At 38.7% G+C, this 18,929-nt stretch overlaps 5 protein-coding genes across 7 annotated transcripts in view; 3 read left to right on the plus strand and 2 right to left on the minus strand.

The window, feature by feature from the left end:
* The first annotated feature begins 3,162 nt into the window (after nucleotides 1–3,162).
* Nucleotides 3,163–4,826, plus strand: LOC144478730 (general odorant-binding protein 56a-like). Its single transcript, XM_078196917.1, has 5 exons — nucleotides 3,163–3,304; nucleotides 3,997–4,072; nucleotides 4,163–4,254; nucleotides 4,453–4,558; nucleotides 4,645–4,826. The coding sequence occupies exons 1-5, from the start codon at nucleotides 3,257–3,259 to the stop codon at nucleotides 4,722–4,724; spliced, it is 402 nt and encodes a 133-aa protein (XP_078053043.1). The 5' UTR covers nucleotides 3,163–3,256; the 3' UTR covers nucleotides 4,725–4,826.
* A 426-nt stretch (nucleotides 4,827–5,252) lies between these two features.
* Srp72 (signal recognition particle 72) lies at nucleotides 5,253–8,175 on the plus strand. The gene is made up of 8 exons (XM_078197441.1): nucleotides 5,253–5,452; nucleotides 5,566–5,683; nucleotides 5,829–6,084; nucleotides 6,147–6,626; nucleotides 6,719–7,081; nucleotides 7,154–7,458; nucleotides 7,540–7,752; nucleotides 7,832–8,175. The coding sequence occupies exons 1-8, from the start codon at nucleotides 5,353–5,355 to the stop codon at nucleotides 7,965–7,967; spliced, it is 1,971 nt and encodes a 656-aa protein (XP_078053567.1). The 5' UTR covers nucleotides 5,253–5,352; the 3' UTR covers nucleotides 7,968–8,175.
* Nucleotides 8,176–9,167: 992 nt separating this feature from the next.
* Nucleotides 9,168–15,012, minus strand: LOC144479004 (uncharacterized). Of its 2 annotated transcripts, XM_078197442.1 has the most exons (8): nucleotides 14,778–15,012; nucleotides 12,181–12,327; nucleotides 11,261–11,388; nucleotides 11,042–11,159; nucleotides 10,012–10,945; nucleotides 9,702–9,942; nucleotides 9,386–9,622; nucleotides 9,168–9,307 (listed from the first exon to the last, which is right to left on the minus strand). In XM_078197442.1, exons 1-8 carry the CDS (start codon nucleotides 14,855–14,857, stop codon nucleotides 9,243–9,245), a joined length of 1,950 nt encoding a protein of 649 aa, XP_078053568.1. In that variant the 5' UTR covers nucleotides 14,858–15,012; the 3' UTR covers nucleotides 9,168–9,242. The 2 variants fall into 2 exon arrangements, with proteins under 2 accessions (XP_078053568.1, XP_078053569.1); XM_078197443.1 differs by lacking the exons at nucleotides 12,181–12,327; nucleotides 14,778–15,012 and adding an exon at nucleotides 11,746–12,169.
* Nucleotides 15,013–15,098: 86 nt separating this feature from the next.
* Nucleotides 15,099–18,929, plus strand: part of LOC144479034 (uncharacterized) — a 78,339-nt gene continuing 74,508 nt past the window's right edge. For both annotated transcript variants that reach the window (XR_013495465.1, XM_078197501.1), the window contains exon 1: nucleotides 15,099–15,336. The gene's annotated coding sequence lies outside the window, so the exon portion shown is untranslated. The remainder of the gene's footprint in view (nucleotides 15,337–18,929) is intronic.
* Nucleotides 15,693–18,704, minus strand: L(3)73ah (polycomb group ring finger 3-like lethal (3) 73Ah). Its single transcript, XM_078176920.1, has 5 exons — nucleotides 18,490–18,704; nucleotides 17,590–17,883; nucleotides 17,375–17,520; nucleotides 17,159–17,302; nucleotides 15,693–17,086 (listed from the first exon to the last, which is right to left on the minus strand). Exons 2-5 carry the CDS (start codon nucleotides 17,864–17,866, stop codon nucleotides 16,961–16,963), a joined length of 693 nt encoding a protein of 230 aa, XP_078033046.1. The 5' UTR covers nucleotides 17,867–17,883; nucleotides 18,490–18,704; the 3' UTR covers nucleotides 15,693–16,960.

The raw sequence follows: 18,929 nt of genomic DNA on the forward strand, positions 1-18,929 counted from the left end.
AAAGCAACGCACGACTTCTGGATCTACGTCAATGCATTTAAATAAACATAATTGAAAAAGTAGATACGAAGATTCTTTTTCCAGTTAAAAAATTGATATTAAGGAATTCGACATATAATCTTGCGGTTTCTTTTCATCAATACTGTATGTATGCACGTATCAACATGGAAGTTTCTAATAAATCATCTTCATATGCTTTCATTAAATTATACGCAACCCTCAGCTGCCTTGTTTATTAGCAATTTCCTGTGAGACGACGATGGTCAAATTATGAATAATCGTGGCGTCTGGCGGTCATTGTTGCCTCTGTTTTTCTCATTACTCAATACAAGATTCGTACCGGTCCAACAAGCGGAGTATTTTACCCTTTCTCGAATGTTGCAACAACAAAAAATATGACGAATGTCGTCACTTTTTCTTTTATAGAGAAAGAAAATGACGGTCTATTTTTGAAGGACACTAATTAATTAATCACCTTTACGCTTGAATAATAAAACAGCATCCGTGCTAATGTGGAAAGTGAAAGACTTTAGTAACTGGAGTACATGAAATAAAATTACTTATTTTTCCGTCAATTTGTTGCGTTAATGAATGGTGTAAATATGATTGTATGCTATTAAGAAACTTTGTAACTTCACTAATAAACGTTTCCAGATAATAATCGATCGCGTTCATCGATTATGCACAATTATTTTATCACATCATTCTCCCAACTCTTGAACAGAAAAATAGAAGCCTGAATCATAATAATCGTTCCTCCTTGATCGTTTTCAATAAACAATCTTCCCACTATATTATAGCGGAAACTTCCATGAGAACGTTAAGAATAGCTTCATAAATTATTCGAGTTCATGTTCACCTAATCACATCTTGCTTAGGTACGTAACCGGTCGATATGTTGATCGCGTTTAGAATGCAATTTGTAATTATAGTGTAACGCTATCATCTGGATCGCCATCGCTTAAATGCTCTCGGCGTAATTTCCCGTCTACATATTAATCTCTGGAAGTCGCACGATCCGTGTTGAAAATTATGGCAATATTGACTAATCGCCAGCTAAATTCGTAAGGAAATATAGTTCCGTTTCAAAAGATTAAAACTAGACCAAGTGACTTGATATTATATTTTGAGATGCGGGAAGGGCCGGTTCACTAAATAATAAGAACATTTTTGTAGGAGTTATAATTGGTCGGTGTTACAAAAATATATGAATACCTTTTCTTTTAACATTTTTTATCTGTGCCCAGAACGAATATTTAATCGTCGGTCTCGGTAACTTATATTCGAATCTTATCGGTGGTCGAAAGGCGTGAAAGGATTTCGAATTAAATTTCGATAGTAGATTTTACTGTACTACACTACATAAAAAAGATGCATAAAGATATGACTCGGTTAGATAGCGGAGGAACGGATTGGTCGATGGTGGTGGGGTCCGTGTTTCTCGCGGCGCGCACTTTATTCTCTTGCGGCTAATTACAGCGCGTAATTGTTTCTTGAAAACCGTCGATAATCCTCGTCGACGATCCTTCGGCTGGCATATAAAATTACAAGAGTTCACCGTGACCTTCGCCGGACGACACAAAAGATGAATTCACGCGCGGTCACGTATCTCCGTAAATAAAATTCGATAATGTGCACACGAAAAGAAAATGGTAGCAGAGTGCCGACAACTGTCCCCATCAATTATTCATGCTGCTCGCTCGGACGTACAATCTTCTCGTCCCTTTTTTTTCGTCGTGTTTACTTCGCCGCGAAGAGATGACCGGTCCGTTTGAACAATGTGGCAACAATTCCCCGTGAATTTTAAGCAGGATCGATGGAACGCGCGCTGTAGAAGGCGTTACGTTTCGGGGAACTGTGATTTTATGGAATCCCGACGGCCCTTTCGAATATCGTCGCTGCAACGACTACAGATCCTTATGGCAACGACATCTTGTTACGCCTAATTTAGTATTTATGGCGGCATCTCGTACTTCGTGCGGTTCGCGTTGGAATTTAACGAATTAAAGAGAAAGGGTCAACGTAATTATTATTATATTCTAATAAATAGTAAATCGTATATCGAACGGTTAACAATAGATTAGATGAGAAATTTAAGCGCGTTCCAGCATCTCCGAGGAGGTTGAACGTATTTTTAGCAGCTGCATGCGACTCATCTATATTCGATCTAGCAGACTTTTCTAGCGATTTGAGAAATCTTAAATGACACAGTTAAGTGGTAAACATCATCGTCATTCGCCGCTTCTCGAACAAGGAAAAAAAAAGTGTTCGATCCGAGCTCCACTTCTGTCGCTGTCGTTCAAATTTACGATTGCGATTAATGGTAGTCGCTGACTTAAACATTTCCATTCGAAACGCTCGCGAAGTATGTATCGACCGTCGATAGAACCGATTAAATTATTTAAATGAAATTCGATTCCGCGTTTCCACGAATTCAAAAAACATGCCGATTCAACTTCTTCGAAACTTCATTTTCCTATGATTTATCTTCGGAGGAGATAATGGCTGAACATGATAATAAGATAACGAGTGTAGACATAGAGGAGACTCGAAATACGCAAGAAAAATAATATTCGTACGCTATATTATATTTTATTTCTCTCTGAAATTAAAATCTTCTCTCCTTTCTCTACGTGTTCAGAAAAATATCGGGAGGCTGTATCAGAAGATATTTCGCTTTCTTTTTCTTTTCTTTTTTACTTTAAGAATACATTATTCGCTTGAAATTTCCGCATCCATCATCTCTTATTTTAAAAGCTTCGTTTCACGAACGTGTATTTTCGTTCGACATTCGAGGATCATCAGTCACGATTTTTAATTCTCATAGCTGTAATACCAAATAAAAAATTCTAGATCCAAACGATGGGTCATCCATTGAAATCCTCGAAAGGAATCATTGGGCTTCTTTTTTCTTTCTCTTATTCTTAACGGGATGTAGATGGGCAGGTAGCGCGTTCTGGGTCCTTTGTTAAAATAATCCATCGCGCATCCTTTCGAGCGGTCAGCGGTTACACAACCGTAGAATATTATGGTAGGTAACCGGGTGGGAAAAATGTCGAGATATCGTTGACCAAAAAACATATGCTCCGTCTGTTTGCCGGCCGATGGAAGGAGAAACCATGACACATCGGTGGTATATGACCGCGTCGATCCTATCTGGAACTATAAAAACGCTTGGAAGATCCGATGTTGTGTACAGTTCTCTGTGAACATCACACGCCAAACTTCAAACAGACGACCCCGTCCAATTACAAATATGAAGACCGTGCTCGTTGTCTTTGCCCTCTGCTTCGTCAGTGCCCTGGTGAGATTTATAAAAATTTCATTTTTTCCCTATAAACTTCTGGAAACGGCATATCCAAATTTTATTTTAATCGTCGTAGTTAATAAACGCTATGCTATTTTTATTTTTTATCTAGAGCTGGTCGTTTGTAACTTTGTTCGATTATTGTTAAAAATTTTTGATATTTGTTTCAATAAAATTTTACGATATCGAGTGCCGGTTACCTGTACCCAATAAGTGCAGAATATTTATGGTAACTCATGACGGCATTGTTATAATTGTTCCCTTGTCCTTAATTTTAAAGTTTTTATTATACATTTTTCATGGATCATGCTGAATGAAACGTTTCAAAGATTTTTCTTAAAGACGATGTTACATGAACAAGTTTCGGCATTTTTAATTGAACTATTTGATAACCCCGAAGATCAACGTGACATAATGCGATTACGTTCTTTGAAAAGTTTTCTGATTGCTTGTGACCGTGTAATTGTTGGTGCTTTATTAGTGATTACTGGTTTGTCTTTGATTGCATGATTGCTTGTGGATTTCTTGAAAAACATAATTCATACAATTTATTGACAATAATTACGATAATTATTCTCTTGAGAATTGTTTCGCTAATTCCGTGGATTGCCTTGGCATTGAATGAAATACACTCGAGTGAGTTAAGTAAAGTATTTTTGCAATATGCTCACGTGTTTTGCGGTTTCTAGGCACTCACAGACGAACAAAAGGCTAAACTAGTACAGTACAAGAATGACTGTATTGCGGACACTGGCGTCGACGCGAGTAAGTCCGAGAATTACAACTTAAATAATTTATAAAACAGCGCAAAGTAATATATTAACAAATAAAGAATAAATTACATTTACATTGCAGAAGTAGTAGACGACGCGAAGGCCGGTAATTTCAACGTGGACGACGAAAAATTGGCCTGTTTCTCCTCCTGCATGCTGAAAAAGATTGGAATCGTAAGTGCAATGATATATCATTGATTTATTTCAAACCTTTATGATAAAAATAGTAAATTGTAGTGGAAGATCTGTAAGAAATATACTCTGTTTTCTGTTCACCTCTACATTCTTCCATATTGTTATATTTTTTATTTTAATTAACGATGTTGTCAGCGATATTATGAAATGTTGTAACAAGTAATAATTATGTAACAGATGAACGCAGACGGTTCCATAAACGAAGAAACAGCCAGGAAGAAGGCACCCGCTGGAGTTACACAGGAGCAGATCGATGATGTTATCAACAAATGCAAGGACATCAGTAAGTGGAGTATTTGAAATTATATCGTTGCAATAATATATTGATCAGTTTGATATACATTAATAAATCTGTTAAAATTGTTTCAGCTGGCCCCAACGACTGTAAGAAGGCTGCCAATCTAGTGAAGTGCTTCAAGGATAACAAGTCCTTCAGTGTACTTAACTGAACAGAAGAATTTCATGCAATGGCGATTTATTGATATTTCATACAAAAATTGGAACAACGCTTGTAGACATGAATTAATAAAATAGTTATTGCAAATTTTTCATTTCCCTTGTTTCATTTTAATTTAAAAAACACCTCAGGGGCTGTAATGAATATCGGAAATATTGGCAAGAATTATTTTTACTATTCAAATTTAAAACTAGTGGCGCCATCCGCGGCGATCCGTTGAAACTGATACATAATTTAAATTTAAAATAGCGCGCCAGATGGCACCCCAATACAATTTTCAAATGAAATTTTAATTTTATTAAATAATTTACTATTGCGGGGTGTCCGATGAATCTTTTCGCACGATATTATCGCGTGATAGTACATTAAGCTATCTAATAATTATAAAATATTTAATTTATCATTAATTAATTATATTTTACGTATTTCTTAATAAATATATGAATTTTTAAAAACTGACCTACCCCATTGTTTAGAATTATCTAATCCGAGTTCTAATTAATTTAGTAGGTATGAAAATAATGAAACGGGAAATGAATTTATGTGAAAGGAGTATAGCGTGATACCATGTTTATTCCGTAAACTGGTTCCACGTTGGACATGCTTGCAAAGTGAGCAACATGGCCACTAAGGAGAACAATCTGTCCGCGTTGTACGCGGAATTAAATAAATTGGGACAAAACGGAGAATACGAAAGAGCCTTGAAAGTTGCGAATAAGAGTGAGTAATTCATTGAGCCTATTAAAGGAATCGATTTTTGTTAATTCGTAGTAAACATAACCTGTGCTCTGTTTTATTTAAATATTACATACTCATGTTAGAAAATTATTTAGTTCTAGGAATCTCTCAAGATGAACAAGCTGCATTCCAGTGTAAAATTATTTGTTGTATTCAACTGTCAAAATTCAATGATGTGCTGCAATTTATGGCTAGAAACCATAAACTTGCTGGGTAAGATTGTTTATCTTGATGCTCTGGCTACTCAGTCACCTAACTATACCTATCCTCGTATTTTATAAACGAATAGAATTGTTTTTGCATGATTCTAATCACTGTAAATTAAATTTAACAATTGAACAAACACCTTGTTTTGCAGAAACTTGGATTTTGAGAAAGCCTACTGTTTGTATCGATTGAATCAACTGCCTGAAGCACTGAAGGTGGTGGATGTTGTTCCTAATCCTTCTTTAAGGCTTAAAGAGTTAAAAGCACAAATATTGTATCGGCTAGAGAAGTATGAAGAATGTTTTGGCGTATATAGAGACATAATAAAGAATTCTCATGATGAATATGAAGACGAAAGGGAAACAAATCTTGCTGCTGTGATTGTTAACTTAACAACAGAGGGCTCTGTAAGTGGTCAATTAAAGTTAAATATATCTAACTATTTCATGGATATGTTTTTTTTTTTCAGAATTTGGAAGTTCCTGCCTTAAGGGAAGACACATATGAAATGACGTATAATGCAGCGTGTCATTTAATTGTACAAGGTAGCAATGGAGACAGATCGCTTTTGGTAGAAGCAGAAAAAAAATTGAGAGCTGCCGAGAAAATGTGCAAAGAAGGTCTTGAGGAAGATGGGGTAGCTGAAGAAGAAATAGAAGATGAATTAGGAATTATTAGGGTTCAGCTGGGATGTTGCCTCCAGCTTCAAGGTCGCGAGAAAGAGGCACAAGCACTCTATACTTCTGCTTTGAAAGCAAAACCAGACGATATAGCCTTGGTAGCAGTTGCAAGCAATAATCTTGTCTGCCTCAATAAGGACCAGAATGTGTTTGACAGCAAAAAGAGGATGAAGAGTGCTACTCATGACAGCCTAGAACACAAATTAACTTCTAGACAAAGAAGGAACATTGCTTACAATCAGTGTTTACTTGCTCTATACACTGATCAGGTTTGTTTTTTGAAAGAAGACCACTGAAGTATACAGATAATTTACAGTACTTAATATGTTATATTAACAATATATTAACTGTATATTTACAGACAGAACAGTGTCAATCGTTTTGTAATAAACTTGCAAAGGATCACCCAGCATTGGCCGCTGATGCGATGTTTATTAAAGCCGTGCAGCTTAGTAAAGATGGCAAAGCTAAGGAAGCCGCGAAACTGTTGACACAGTACGCGGTTGGAGAGAAAGAATTACAAATGAAACTAGTCTGTGTGCAACTTCTGCTCAGCCAAGACGAGAAACAAGAAGCGATCGAAATTCTCGAAAATTTGAATGACAGAGACAAGTCGCTGCCCGGAGTAGTGAGCGCACTTGTTACTCTTTACATGGCTAATAATAATCGTGAGAAAGCGTCAGGTGCCCTAAAAAATGCTGTCAATTACTATAAGAAAAATAAGGTATACATCATTTCACCTTCTCCCACTCTTCTCTTTTGTCTCGAATTTAATTGTCATCTGATGGTCACTTAGGAAACCACCGATAATTTAGGAGAATTCTGGCGGCAGGCCGCCGATTTCTACCTTCGTGGCGGCGACATAAAGGTAGCAGCGGACATACTACAAGAAATGGTAGATGCTTCTCCTTCCGACACTAAGACATTGGCCCAGCTGGTGGTCGCCTATGTGCAATTCTGTCCCGAAAAAGCGCAACTGCTGTCTAAACGATTACCGCCTCTTCATGACCTTGCAGAGAAAACCGATGTGGATGCTCTGGAAAGTAGTAATTGGGTTATAGGTACCAAAGTGATCAAGAAGAAAATAGAACCATCGCCAGGGTAATTATTATTATATGTTATTTATATCTGTCCTATATTTAAGGTATTATTGTCAAAATAATACATAAATTTGTGGTTTAGCAAACCTACTGTCGACGCGACAAAAAAGAAACGTAAGAAGCGTAAGCGCAAGGGTAAATTACCTAAGAATTATGATTCAAACGTAACACCTGACCCAGAACGATGGTTACCCAAACACGAACGTAGTGGATTTAGGAAAAAGCGTGACAGAAGAAATAGGGATATTGCTATGAAGGGTACACAGGGTACCGCTGCTGGAGCGAGCGACCTCTAGTATGTGTTAAACATTTGTTAAATATTTCTTGTCATTTATAGATAGATGATTTTACTAACCGGTTATTAATTTTTACAGCGATATCACCAAAATGCCTACGAATGCTAAACCCTCACCCAATCCGCGACACAGTCCGGCTGTGGAGACTTCAGGTCCGCGACAACAACAACGCAAAGTGCAACAAAAGAAGAAAAAGAAAGGTGGAAAATGGTAATCATGGATACTCGCATTTGAATTGTACTTTAGCCAGTCGTTGTGGTCTATACATGTAAAAACTTTTTATGTACAGTGCATTGTACTGCCATTTTTAAAATAACCCTGATCGGTTGAGATTTTTAAATAGTATTAGATTGGACACTGTAATTGGAGTGCAAGAATGTGGAAAAATATATGCGATACAGTATAGTACATAAAATATTTTTTATTGTTTTTTTTCTCATTTCGTTTTCTTTGTTAAATTCTTTTGTCAACGAGCTGACAAAAATTCGGCAATATAACATACAATATAGGTAACATGTTCCTTGTGTACATTGACTAGGATTTGGCGATACATATCTTTATTCCTCTGTTGGTAACAATTGTATATAAAAATACAATCTGCAGTTCTGTATTCTCCTCTTTTCTTGCATAATAAGTCTGTAATATGTGTAGATATTATGATTGTGCGTCAGAATTTTAACATTCATATAACAGAAATATATATGTATACAAGTGGCATATACAATATATATATATAATTCACAACTACAATATCTTTTATGTTGCACAGACAATAATAAAATGCCACCTCGTATTTTCATTAATAGTTCCATAGTGAAAATCATAACTCTGTGAAGACACATTTTGATTACATATCACGGTAGCAAAATCGATGTATGCGCATGCAGTACGCGTGCATGTTATCATAAAGAATATCATGATATTATTTTCTACGATTTCTAACTTATTGTCTCGTATTATCATTGCACAACACAGCATTGTTTATCGTCGTATATATAAATTTCTAACAGAGGCAACTGTCGAGGTAAGAATATAACCGTATCGTAAAACGTTTCTACATCTGTTCCTATAGTTGATCTAATAATAAACGGGACTGTAAACCGTCCTGTCTAAGTATGTATCACTTAAAATACTCGATACCGTCTTCGTTAGAAAATAGTGCAACAGGCACGCTCGTATTCAACTAGTCTGGACAATTGTGATATGCGTGTATGTATAATATGTATAAATGAAAACAAACGCTGGAGAAACTCATTTACCAGTCCTAAGTGAGTATGATCAGTAATCGGTACCTCCGTTATGCCGCACTCATCTATTGGCAAAGGTTACCCCGTGTGTTCCCGAAACCAATAGCCAAATCAGTACTCGACAAATGAGTTTGTCAAAGATGAAAAATAGATGAGTAAGGCACAAATGCATGTAAATGTCGTAGCATTTACATATGATGCAAGTAATTCTCAATGTAACGTTACATTACAAGTAGACAATGCTACTTTTCGGGGATTATTCCTTCCCAGACGTCTTCCCGTTGTTTGTTCGCTAATCTACGTTTTTCTAAAAAAAGATTGTAACATTTTTTTTCACCATTATTTCCAATATAAAAGCATTCATATATTTCTAAATTGAACTTACCTTTAGCCTCACGTAAAACATTTTTCTCATGTTCACGTTCTTGCCTAGCTGTAGCTAGTTTTACACCTAGAGCACCTGTGACCAATCGTCTGGCCAATGCAGCACAAGTTTCAGGACGACTTCTGTAAGGCTGCAGAAATTCTGCACTCCGTCTTGCTTTAGTTTTACTTAACGCCGTGGCCTCGCTTAATGGTCTCGTTTTTACAAACGGATGATCAGATGCCAGTACTTCAGCGGCTAAATATATAAGAATTTACATTAAGTAAGTACATGGTTAGTTACCCTCGACCGGTCGACAAAGAATCATTTCAATTACCGACAAGAGGGCTGCTAAAGACACCAAGACAATGCGTGTCGTCTACCCACTTCAATTCGAAGCCACCGTTCTTGAAAGGACTAAAAACAGCTGCTAGATCGCTAGTCTTAAACTCTGACGGAAAATTGTATATCTCGATAACGTGAGCAAATTCGTCGCTAGATACTTCGATGTGCTTAGTAAACGACTTGTAATCACTTTTCGGTTGTTCTATCATAACGTCGCCAACCGCTGAAGTCAACTAAAGAACAAGTGTCTTTAAAATAAATGTCATGATTACTTGATAATAAATAATTATCACGAGACTTGCCTCTTCTATGAGAGTCGGGTCTAAACAATCGCCGTTGTCGTCGAACAAACTATCCCAATCGCATTCGTCCCTATTTATCTTCTTAATCGGAGGAGATGGCGGTGGTGCTGGTTTACTTTTCTGTCTCTCAATTTTTTTTATTTTCTTCTCCGGCGGTATTGCCGGTGGGGGAGTAGTTTCCTTAACAGGGAGTGGCTCTTTCTGTTCTACGTCCGAAATAATTAAAACATCCGACACCATCTTGCGACTTATCATTTGCGTATTCTTCTTATTCGTTATTTTATCTTTATTAGAAAGTTCATCGTTCTTTCTATTATTATTCGACGTAGACATTGTAACAATGTTATCCATGTACTTATCAGATCCTTCTAATTCATCTTTAATATTAACTTCGCTATGTACACACGCTTCAACTGAATCTAAGCTAGTCTTATCCTCACTAGAACTACTAGATGTTTCTTCTTCTTGAACGGTATGCGGTTGAAATGCACTGGTTCCGTCACATTTTGTATCCGGAACAGTAGAATTATCTGGCTTGTTTGGCACATGCTCGTTCTCACTATTCACCTCCTCCGATTTTTCTTGGTTACAAGATTCTATGTCAGACACGATCGGAGAACCCGATGAATCAGTGTCCTTCGAGTCGGTCTGAAGACGCTGGCTAATTTCATTCTCTACATTGCTCTGACATTTATCAGAGCTGTTTGATCCCTTTTTCATGCATTCCACAGTTTGTCGGCTATCAGAGTCTGATTCTTTACCGCTTAAATTCGACTTTGATTGTCTGTGAGAGGTGGAGGACGACGCGCTAGTTTCCTTGGTTGTACGAGTCGTGCGAGTAGATTCTGAAGGCTGTGGACTCCCTTCAGTGTCTAAGCTCCTACGAGCTCTCGGAACATAAACGGCACGGTCTGGTCTCCTTTGGCGAGTAGCTCTTTGTAAAGCGATTCATAAAAGTATGAGACATTAGTATGCCCTGAAATCTGTAAAAATTACGATAGAAATTGAGGAGAAGATTAAGATGGCTTACTTTCCACTAGAGGATGAGTCAGTGGAATGCACTTGAACTTGATCTGTGTTTATCTGTTCACTCCTAGCCCTCCTGGCAGCCGGTGGCCTGTATATCTCAACTGCTGGCACTGTCTTCACTAAAAATCGTCGCAAGAGCGTACGAAATTATTTAAGAATTTAATGTTTTCACCATATCGCTAGAATTAATAAATACAGACATTAGGTCGGTTTTAATTACCTGGTCTCTGCACTCGAACACGATCAGGCGAAGCGGATGACGATCTCTGGCCATCAGCACCCATCTCTAGTGGCGTATCAGCGACCTTTGTACTCGATTTACACTGATCACCATTCAATTTCGGATCCCTTGAATCATAAAAACAAAGAATTAAACGCTGACAAAATTGTTCAGTGCCTTCTCAATGTAGGCCAACGTTCCTCGAAATGTTAGCCGGTCCTACGATCACATCCCGGGAATACGTTACGCGACCTTGAGCCGGTCAGTTTCACTTTCGTTTGTCTCTGCTACGTCCCACGAATCCCACCGGTGTAAATTCGTTTCGTAATTGCTTCGCATGTATTAGCGATTTTCGCGGTAGTTACGTTCAACGTAAAATCAACACTTTGCCAGCCGATTATTGATTAAAAATCAAAGTTAAACAATCGAGGTTTTCTTAACAAGTTGATCTAATAATACATGTTGCGATACAAACTATCCCTTACAATGTATTTGAAAAATTCTTCAACAACGTCACACGATTTATAATGGAATTAAGAAATGATTTACACAATAATCACTCACTTTATCACCAATAAACAACACTGGTTTTATAAGATTATACCTAATACTTGATTTTTAATACGATCGATCGAAGCAATCAATAGTAAATCGTCGAGTGTTATTGCTCGTTAATCGTTAACTGTTAATTCTCCGTTGAAATCGTATGCGATGCAACTCTTCTATAAAATTATCCACTCGAAGTTTACTTTCACTACACTTACTGCTTAGAAGGACGTTTTATTGTGCCCGTCTTTATCAATGAATTAGCCAAAAGAACATTGGAATCATCATTTCCAAACGCTACCACAGTCAAGTGGTTCAAAGGAAAATGTTGTAGTGTCCTTCGTAGATATTTATGTCACTGAACACCTTGATACCTTATCAAGTCACTCTTGTAGCACACGACGGTCCGTCTGTCCAGGCCCTGACCGATCGAGAACGTGTGCAGGTCGTCGAAGCGGTCCTGCACCAGCTGGTGTATGATGAATCTCCGATAGTTGTTTACAGGTGGAAAGACGAGTACCCTGTAAAAGTGAAAAGAACGCGTTACGACCGCGGTTGAAAGTGAGACCGGACCGAGGACGGCCGACGGTGAACGTAACCGCCTTGCCCCGGGCCAGTTCGCCGTATCCCGCCAGATGAACACGCCGGCTTGACTTTTACATAACGCCTCGCGCGTTTTACTTTCTCCTTCGTTCGTTTCCTCAAATCGGATTCATCCTTCGTATTTCCCGGTACCGGCATTTCGGCCGCATTCCGACGAGTCGCACAACCTCGTTTTGCATTCCGCACGATCATCATATTCGATAACAAGCCGGCCGTCGTTACGTTCGACACGTCAAACGGAAAATTCGTTGGATAACCAGTGCCGGTAACAATAGGACGATCAAGGCTATTAATCGGCTGGAATCGGTAAAAATGGTGCAATAGAATCTCCGAACAAACAAGCGCAGCTACCCGCCGCCAGCAACCGTCGCATCCGGCAGGAATGGTGTCGAATTACGTGTACCGTTAGAGCGTTTGATTACCGTTCCAGGCGACCATTATTATGACCAGAGTAAAATGGAAAACTTGTCAGCTGTAACCAGGAAATGAGATTTTACCGCACGTAACGTAGAAAGTTTCTTGGGCATTATTCAAATAATGTAATTGAAAAAGGAGCAAAACGTGATGTACATTTCGTAATAGAGAGCAGAAGGAGTCGCAAATGATTCATACCGCTACGTCCGTAAATTGAACGGTTCCGAGCGGTAAGAATCACTGTAGCATTACGGTACGTGACCTGCGCCACACGTTGCACCTGTTAGAAGGCGAGCTTCGTTACGCCGTTGTAATAAGATGAAAAGGATGTGGCTCCCCTTGGGGCCTTTTTGTGCATCGTAAATAAAGGACGCGCGAACGAGACACGTTTTCGCCGTATGCTGGCGTTCCACGTTACGCGATAGTTAAATGATTGCATGCCATGACCGTTCAGGTGGAACGGACCATGAAGCGTTACAAATCGATCCCACCCTCTCCACAAAAGACGAAAGTCTGGAAGAAAAAGAAATTGGTTCGAAGAAAACGGCTATGCCGGGCATAGGCCTGCATCGTTTGCTCGATATCTTAAATGCGATCATCGACGACCAAATCGACGAGCCTTGAACTACAAAGAAGAAACGCGGAGTGGTATCTCGTAAGCGTTGCGTTCGATTCACGTAATCAAGCGTATACGTGAGCGACATGCGGCGAGGAAGCCAATAGATTAGCAGTCACCGCGCGCAGGGCCAGTTTTCAAAATAGGATCGACGGGGGATTCCCTTCGCGCGTGGTTCCAGTAATTATGCAATGTTGCGCGACACGCACTGTCGTCCACGAAATTTTGCTGCTTTCTTACATAACACGTTCTCGACTGTCCAGCGTTAACCTCGTTTGCGTTATGCACAATTCTACGCTCCGTTAATAAGCAAATACGCACATCGATGGCCTTCGCAATTTGTTTTGTTTTTCCGCTGCCGGTGGAAATGTTGTGTGTTCTCTTCCGCGATAACATAACCTCGAGCTTGCGGATCATTAGCTTCGTTCCCGTTGAGGAGGATAATAGCTTCTATTAAACTTTGCGTTCCGCGCGAATTTTCCGGGATGCTCGGAGACCGGAGAGCCGTTGCTTGCCGAGTGCTACTTAACCAATATCCATGACATGAAAAAGAACTTGACCGTCGGCCGCAACGTAATCTCGCGGTCGAGAAATGATCGACGCGTGATTTTGTTCGATTTGCCTTCGGCACATTGCCAGTGAGTTCACGGTTCTTTTATGTTTCTCCAAATGTTATTCAGATTGTTAAATATAGCACCGTCCGGGGACGGGAAAAACATCGGCATTTAGAATACGCGGGTGATAAGCGAGAAAAAGAAAAGTTGGATTTTACGTTGGATCCGGCAAGGTAACGGATCCGTCATCGTGTTACAAGAGTCGGGGCTTGTCGCAGAGATAATTACAATTATTAGTCACGTCTTCTCGGACCGAGATATTTATAAACGTGGTAAGGGTCGGTAAAAGAAGTCGATAAACCGTTGTCCCGTTTGCAACGGTTGTATGGCATCTTAACAGTTTCTCGAGATCCGACGGGTTGCCTTAATTACTTTCCGATTCGAATCAAATTGCGTGTCAAGGATGAGAACGAAGTGCACGTAGAAATCATCCTACGTCACTTTGAATGTCGTAAATCGTTGTATTGGCATTATCTGCGACGCGTACCTTCGAATTTTTCGTATCAATGACAGACGTCACCCTTTGGCGATGCCGTTACATTTTTTTATCGAATGAACGGTTCAATGATTCCACGAGGGAAAGCATAACGGGTTTCGCTGTTGTAAACATTGTATAGAAAACGAAAGTTGTGGATTACGGTCGAAGACACGCAGTAAAAAGGTTGCTGATCTAACCTTTAAAGGCGCGTCGCTGCATCGAGAAACGTGATCGTTTGGCACGTACCTTTTCCGTCTTTTGTCCCTTGAAAATAGAGTCACGTCGTGCTCCACGTCTCCGGAGAAAAGACTGTCTTGCAGGCTCATTTATCGGCAAAACTGCGCGTGATACACGCATACGAAATATCACTGGTTTCACGAATCACATTCATCGGATATTAATTGAATAAATCGCGTCTGCCGTGCTGCTGAACAGCAGCAACGGTCTCTAGTACTCGCGCATTGACCACAAACTATTTCAGTAAGCACGACGCATGCGCCGGCTTGTTTAATCTGTTCAACGTACACGCCTGCGCACTGGTTCTCTTACTCGCCGCCGGCTGTGCGAAATTGTGTCTTGTGTCGTGTCCTGCATTTTTATCATTTATGGAAGTAATTATTGACACTTCTACGTTATAATTACTAAATTTTGCAAAGTTGTTGAAAGTTCTCTCAAATAACATGTTTATCCTGATATATCGTGTCTTTCACTCGAAGTAATTCAAGTTGGGCTTAATTTCCAAAACTGTAATGCGCATCACGTAAGAATTAGAATGTTGGTTCTACTTCAAATGCAGTCTTCATTGGTATGTTTGGAATACATATTTTTTGACGTATTTAAATTGGTTTCGATCATTCGGTCAAATTTGTAATTTTATTTAACGTTTAAATGCGCATTGCGTCGTTAGTGCTTCTGGCGGCAAGCGCGCTTTAAATGGAGCAGCCATGTCTGTTCGACAATCGCAATTTGCGAGATATCGAATTTCCAACATATTGGTTTCGGTTTGGAAAAGGCGGTACTTTCAAATTGTTATCATTCGAAGTGTTGCCATAAATATAATTTTCAAATAATGTGTTAGTGAGACGAGTTAATGGAATTAATGTGATTACAATTGAAAATGTGCAGTTTTGTGTTAAAGAAATTTACTAATACTGTACAAAACATATTTATTTAATAATTTATGGAGATACACACATAGTGTACAACGTACAAGCACTAGCATTCATGAAATGCTGCTACTTTGTAAAGTCGATTTCACTTCATTTCCCTAGAATGTTTATATACAATCACACGGTTGTCTCGCTTTACACTGTCCGATGAAACAAGTTCATTCACTACAAAGCGACAAATGCCCCGCATTCCGCTCAACACGTGGTTGTTCTTATCAAATCCCTCGAGAAAATATGTCACATCTGATAAAATTCATTTTGTAGTGCGGCATTGAGAGAAATTCGGGGCCGGTTAGAATGTGTACAGTGCGTAAACATACAAAGTTAAAGGGGCCCAAGATCATCCACGTCTGGGCCCGATTTCTCTTTTTTGTTTCCATTTATCCCTTTTTCGTCTAATACAAAGCTGTGTCTATCCGCAATGTTATTTGGAATTCTGTCAAAAATATTCTATATATACAATCGGGGCATGTATCAAAAAACAATTCACTTCTTACGTTTTACGAATAGAAGGGGCGATTTTGTCCCATCGCCGGTTATGACGAAAAATAAGCAACTAACTTCCATAGATCCGTGAAAGTCGGTAACTGGCGATTTTGTCTCACGGAACAAATGCTTGACAAAAAATAGTCACAGAAGATCCATACAAGAACACACAGAGCATAGTGCAATTTTCTAACGTTGCAACTAAATGTTTCTTGAAACACGTTCCGCGACGCTGCGTATAAACAGACATATTCTCTCTTCTCTCTCTCTCTCTTCTTTTCATTACACCCCCGTCATTCTCGCGCAACGTGTCACATTCTGTGCTTGATCTACTTAACATTACTACAATTACACAAGAACCTCTATTCGAGTAAAAAGTAACGCACCGAATTAATAATAAAGAGTCGAGTTAATGTAACTCACTTGTGACAATATGCAAACGATTCGAATCACTAGCTATTCGAAGAGAACAAAGAAAGATATAATCAATTATGTATACTGACGGGATTCCTATTTTTACAAATACGTTGTGCTAAATGACTATTGGTATTCTGCATTAAAGTGATACGGTAGAAAGATATAAGTCTAAAGCCATTTCCTTTCATCTTTCTGTTGCAAGAAACCATCTCCACATTTTGTGAATTCAATCTGAAGTTCCTGCTGTGTGAGAACACAGAAATAAGTACTACAATGGGTGATACACGAATAGAACTAGGAAACGTATAAAGTAGGTACAGATTCTTTGCAATTTCACCGAACACAGAAATATTAGTCTTAGATGTCTATTCGTGGTCTATATTGTAGCCTTAGGGGTGGGTCCCGGAACCTCCATCTCGTCACGTAAACGAATTTTAATGTGTGGTCCTTACCTAACAGTTCGTCATTGCACAAAATATCAATCTGCAACATGTATATTGATAAGTAAGCGACAACTGAGGACAACGACCGTGTTATCACAGTCTGTTTACTTACATCCCGATATTTTTCCATCCCGTTGAGAACTTTCTTGGCAATAAACTTTTTCAAATGTGTAATAGTTGCTTGGGCAGAACACCTGATGAATCTCCGTTTTAGGGTTTTTAAACTTGTATTTATACATTCCAAACACACATTGACCTGAGGGATAAGAGTAAATTAATCGAGACTGTAAATAATTAACAAAAGTGCTAATGATTTATTCAGTTATACCTGTTCATCTGCACGATGGTAATCTGATTCTGCATGTGCATCCGCTGTGGTTTTCTCCTCTTCTACTTCTCCGGCATTGGGTAGAACATCTTTCGGACAAGGTAGACCCCTTGCTCTATAAAATTCCCTTTCTCTTTTAATTTCATCTGAAAAGAAACATAGTTGGTTACACACGTATGACTTTGATTATCATTGACAAGAACAGAATTACTAACTTTCTTGAAGATCAGGAACTAATTTGTAGACGATATCTTGCATAGTTCTGTCGAAGCTTATATACTGTAGGGGATGCGATTGATGTATCACTATTTGACATGCTGGACATGTGTGCTTGTCTTCTAAATGTTTCACGAGGCAACTTTTGCAAAATGTATGTAAACATTCTGTGACAGTGGTGGCATCTATTAAATAACCCCAGCATATTTTACAAGTTATGTGACTATTCAGTGTTTTCAACTTGATTCTCCTCTCCATGGCACTGATAATCACCATTTAATAATTGTAGCTACCTATATCAACATAAATATTACTCAGGTATCACAATACAGTCATAATACAGTCATATTAGACATTGGTTGCATTGAAGTATTTGATTGGAGAACGCTTTCATATATACTCTACTAATTCAATTAATTTTTACAAAGGTATTTTAATAAATCAATATAATAAAATATTAATCCTTTTGACGCTTTTTTATTCTTAAAAACCTCAACTCTTAGCTTTGCTATGCCTATTCTCTGATCATGACTAATTTTTATCAGCTATGAAGGTTATTAGATGAATATCCCATGACAAAAAGCTGATAGTTTTAAATTACAGCAGATACTTTTCATTATCAGAAGATACTTTTCAATTATTAGCAGATACTTTTCAATTTACGTCGTTTTTATTTAGAAAATTTAATGGACAATGTTGACAAAAGTGTTGAGAAGAAGTAGTGTTGACTCGAACGATCAAAACTCTGAAATCATCGAATTTGGCAGAACCCTTTGCGTTATCTCGTGATCCGGCATAATTTCTAATCTTCCGCGAACGAAATAAAATCTGGATCGCAGCGACTGACAGATGTAAAAAAAATATAGTGCCCCGAAAAAAGTGGGTTATCGGATTCTAACCTGAAATGTCGAGTGGTAGCCTGCAACGGCAACTGTCACTCGTGCTATTCGTTTGGAAATTTTGTGTAAACGGTCCGCACCATCCTCCGCATCTTCCGTGGTGGTATCGTTGTTAAAGTGGATGAATAGAAAATTAAAGGTTCCACTAAAAACTTGGTAAAAACAAATTAGTGTAAATGTGGCTGATGACAACAAAACGAACTGATCCGAGCGCCATCGGTCTGTGGTTAGTCAACTTTTCTCTGGACACGCGGTTCGGTCCCGTAGTGGGGGGGCTGATTTGATTGTGTGTATCCTCCTTCGATCAATCACATGCAAAATAAGCTTTATTCGATCGTTTATATTCATTATGCCAGTTGTATATCTTGTTTAATACCGTGCGTAATTTACTTCGCTACGTGTTTATAGCCGTTAGATCGAAGCCGATCGTCGGGCTACAG

This window comes from Augochlora pura, chromosome 3 (assembly GCF_028453695.1).
Source record: "Augochlora pura isolate Apur16 chromosome 3, APUR_v2.2.1, whole genome shotgun sequence".
NCBI lineage: Eukaryota > Metazoa > Arthropoda > Insecta > Hymenoptera > Halictidae > Augochlora > Augochlora pura.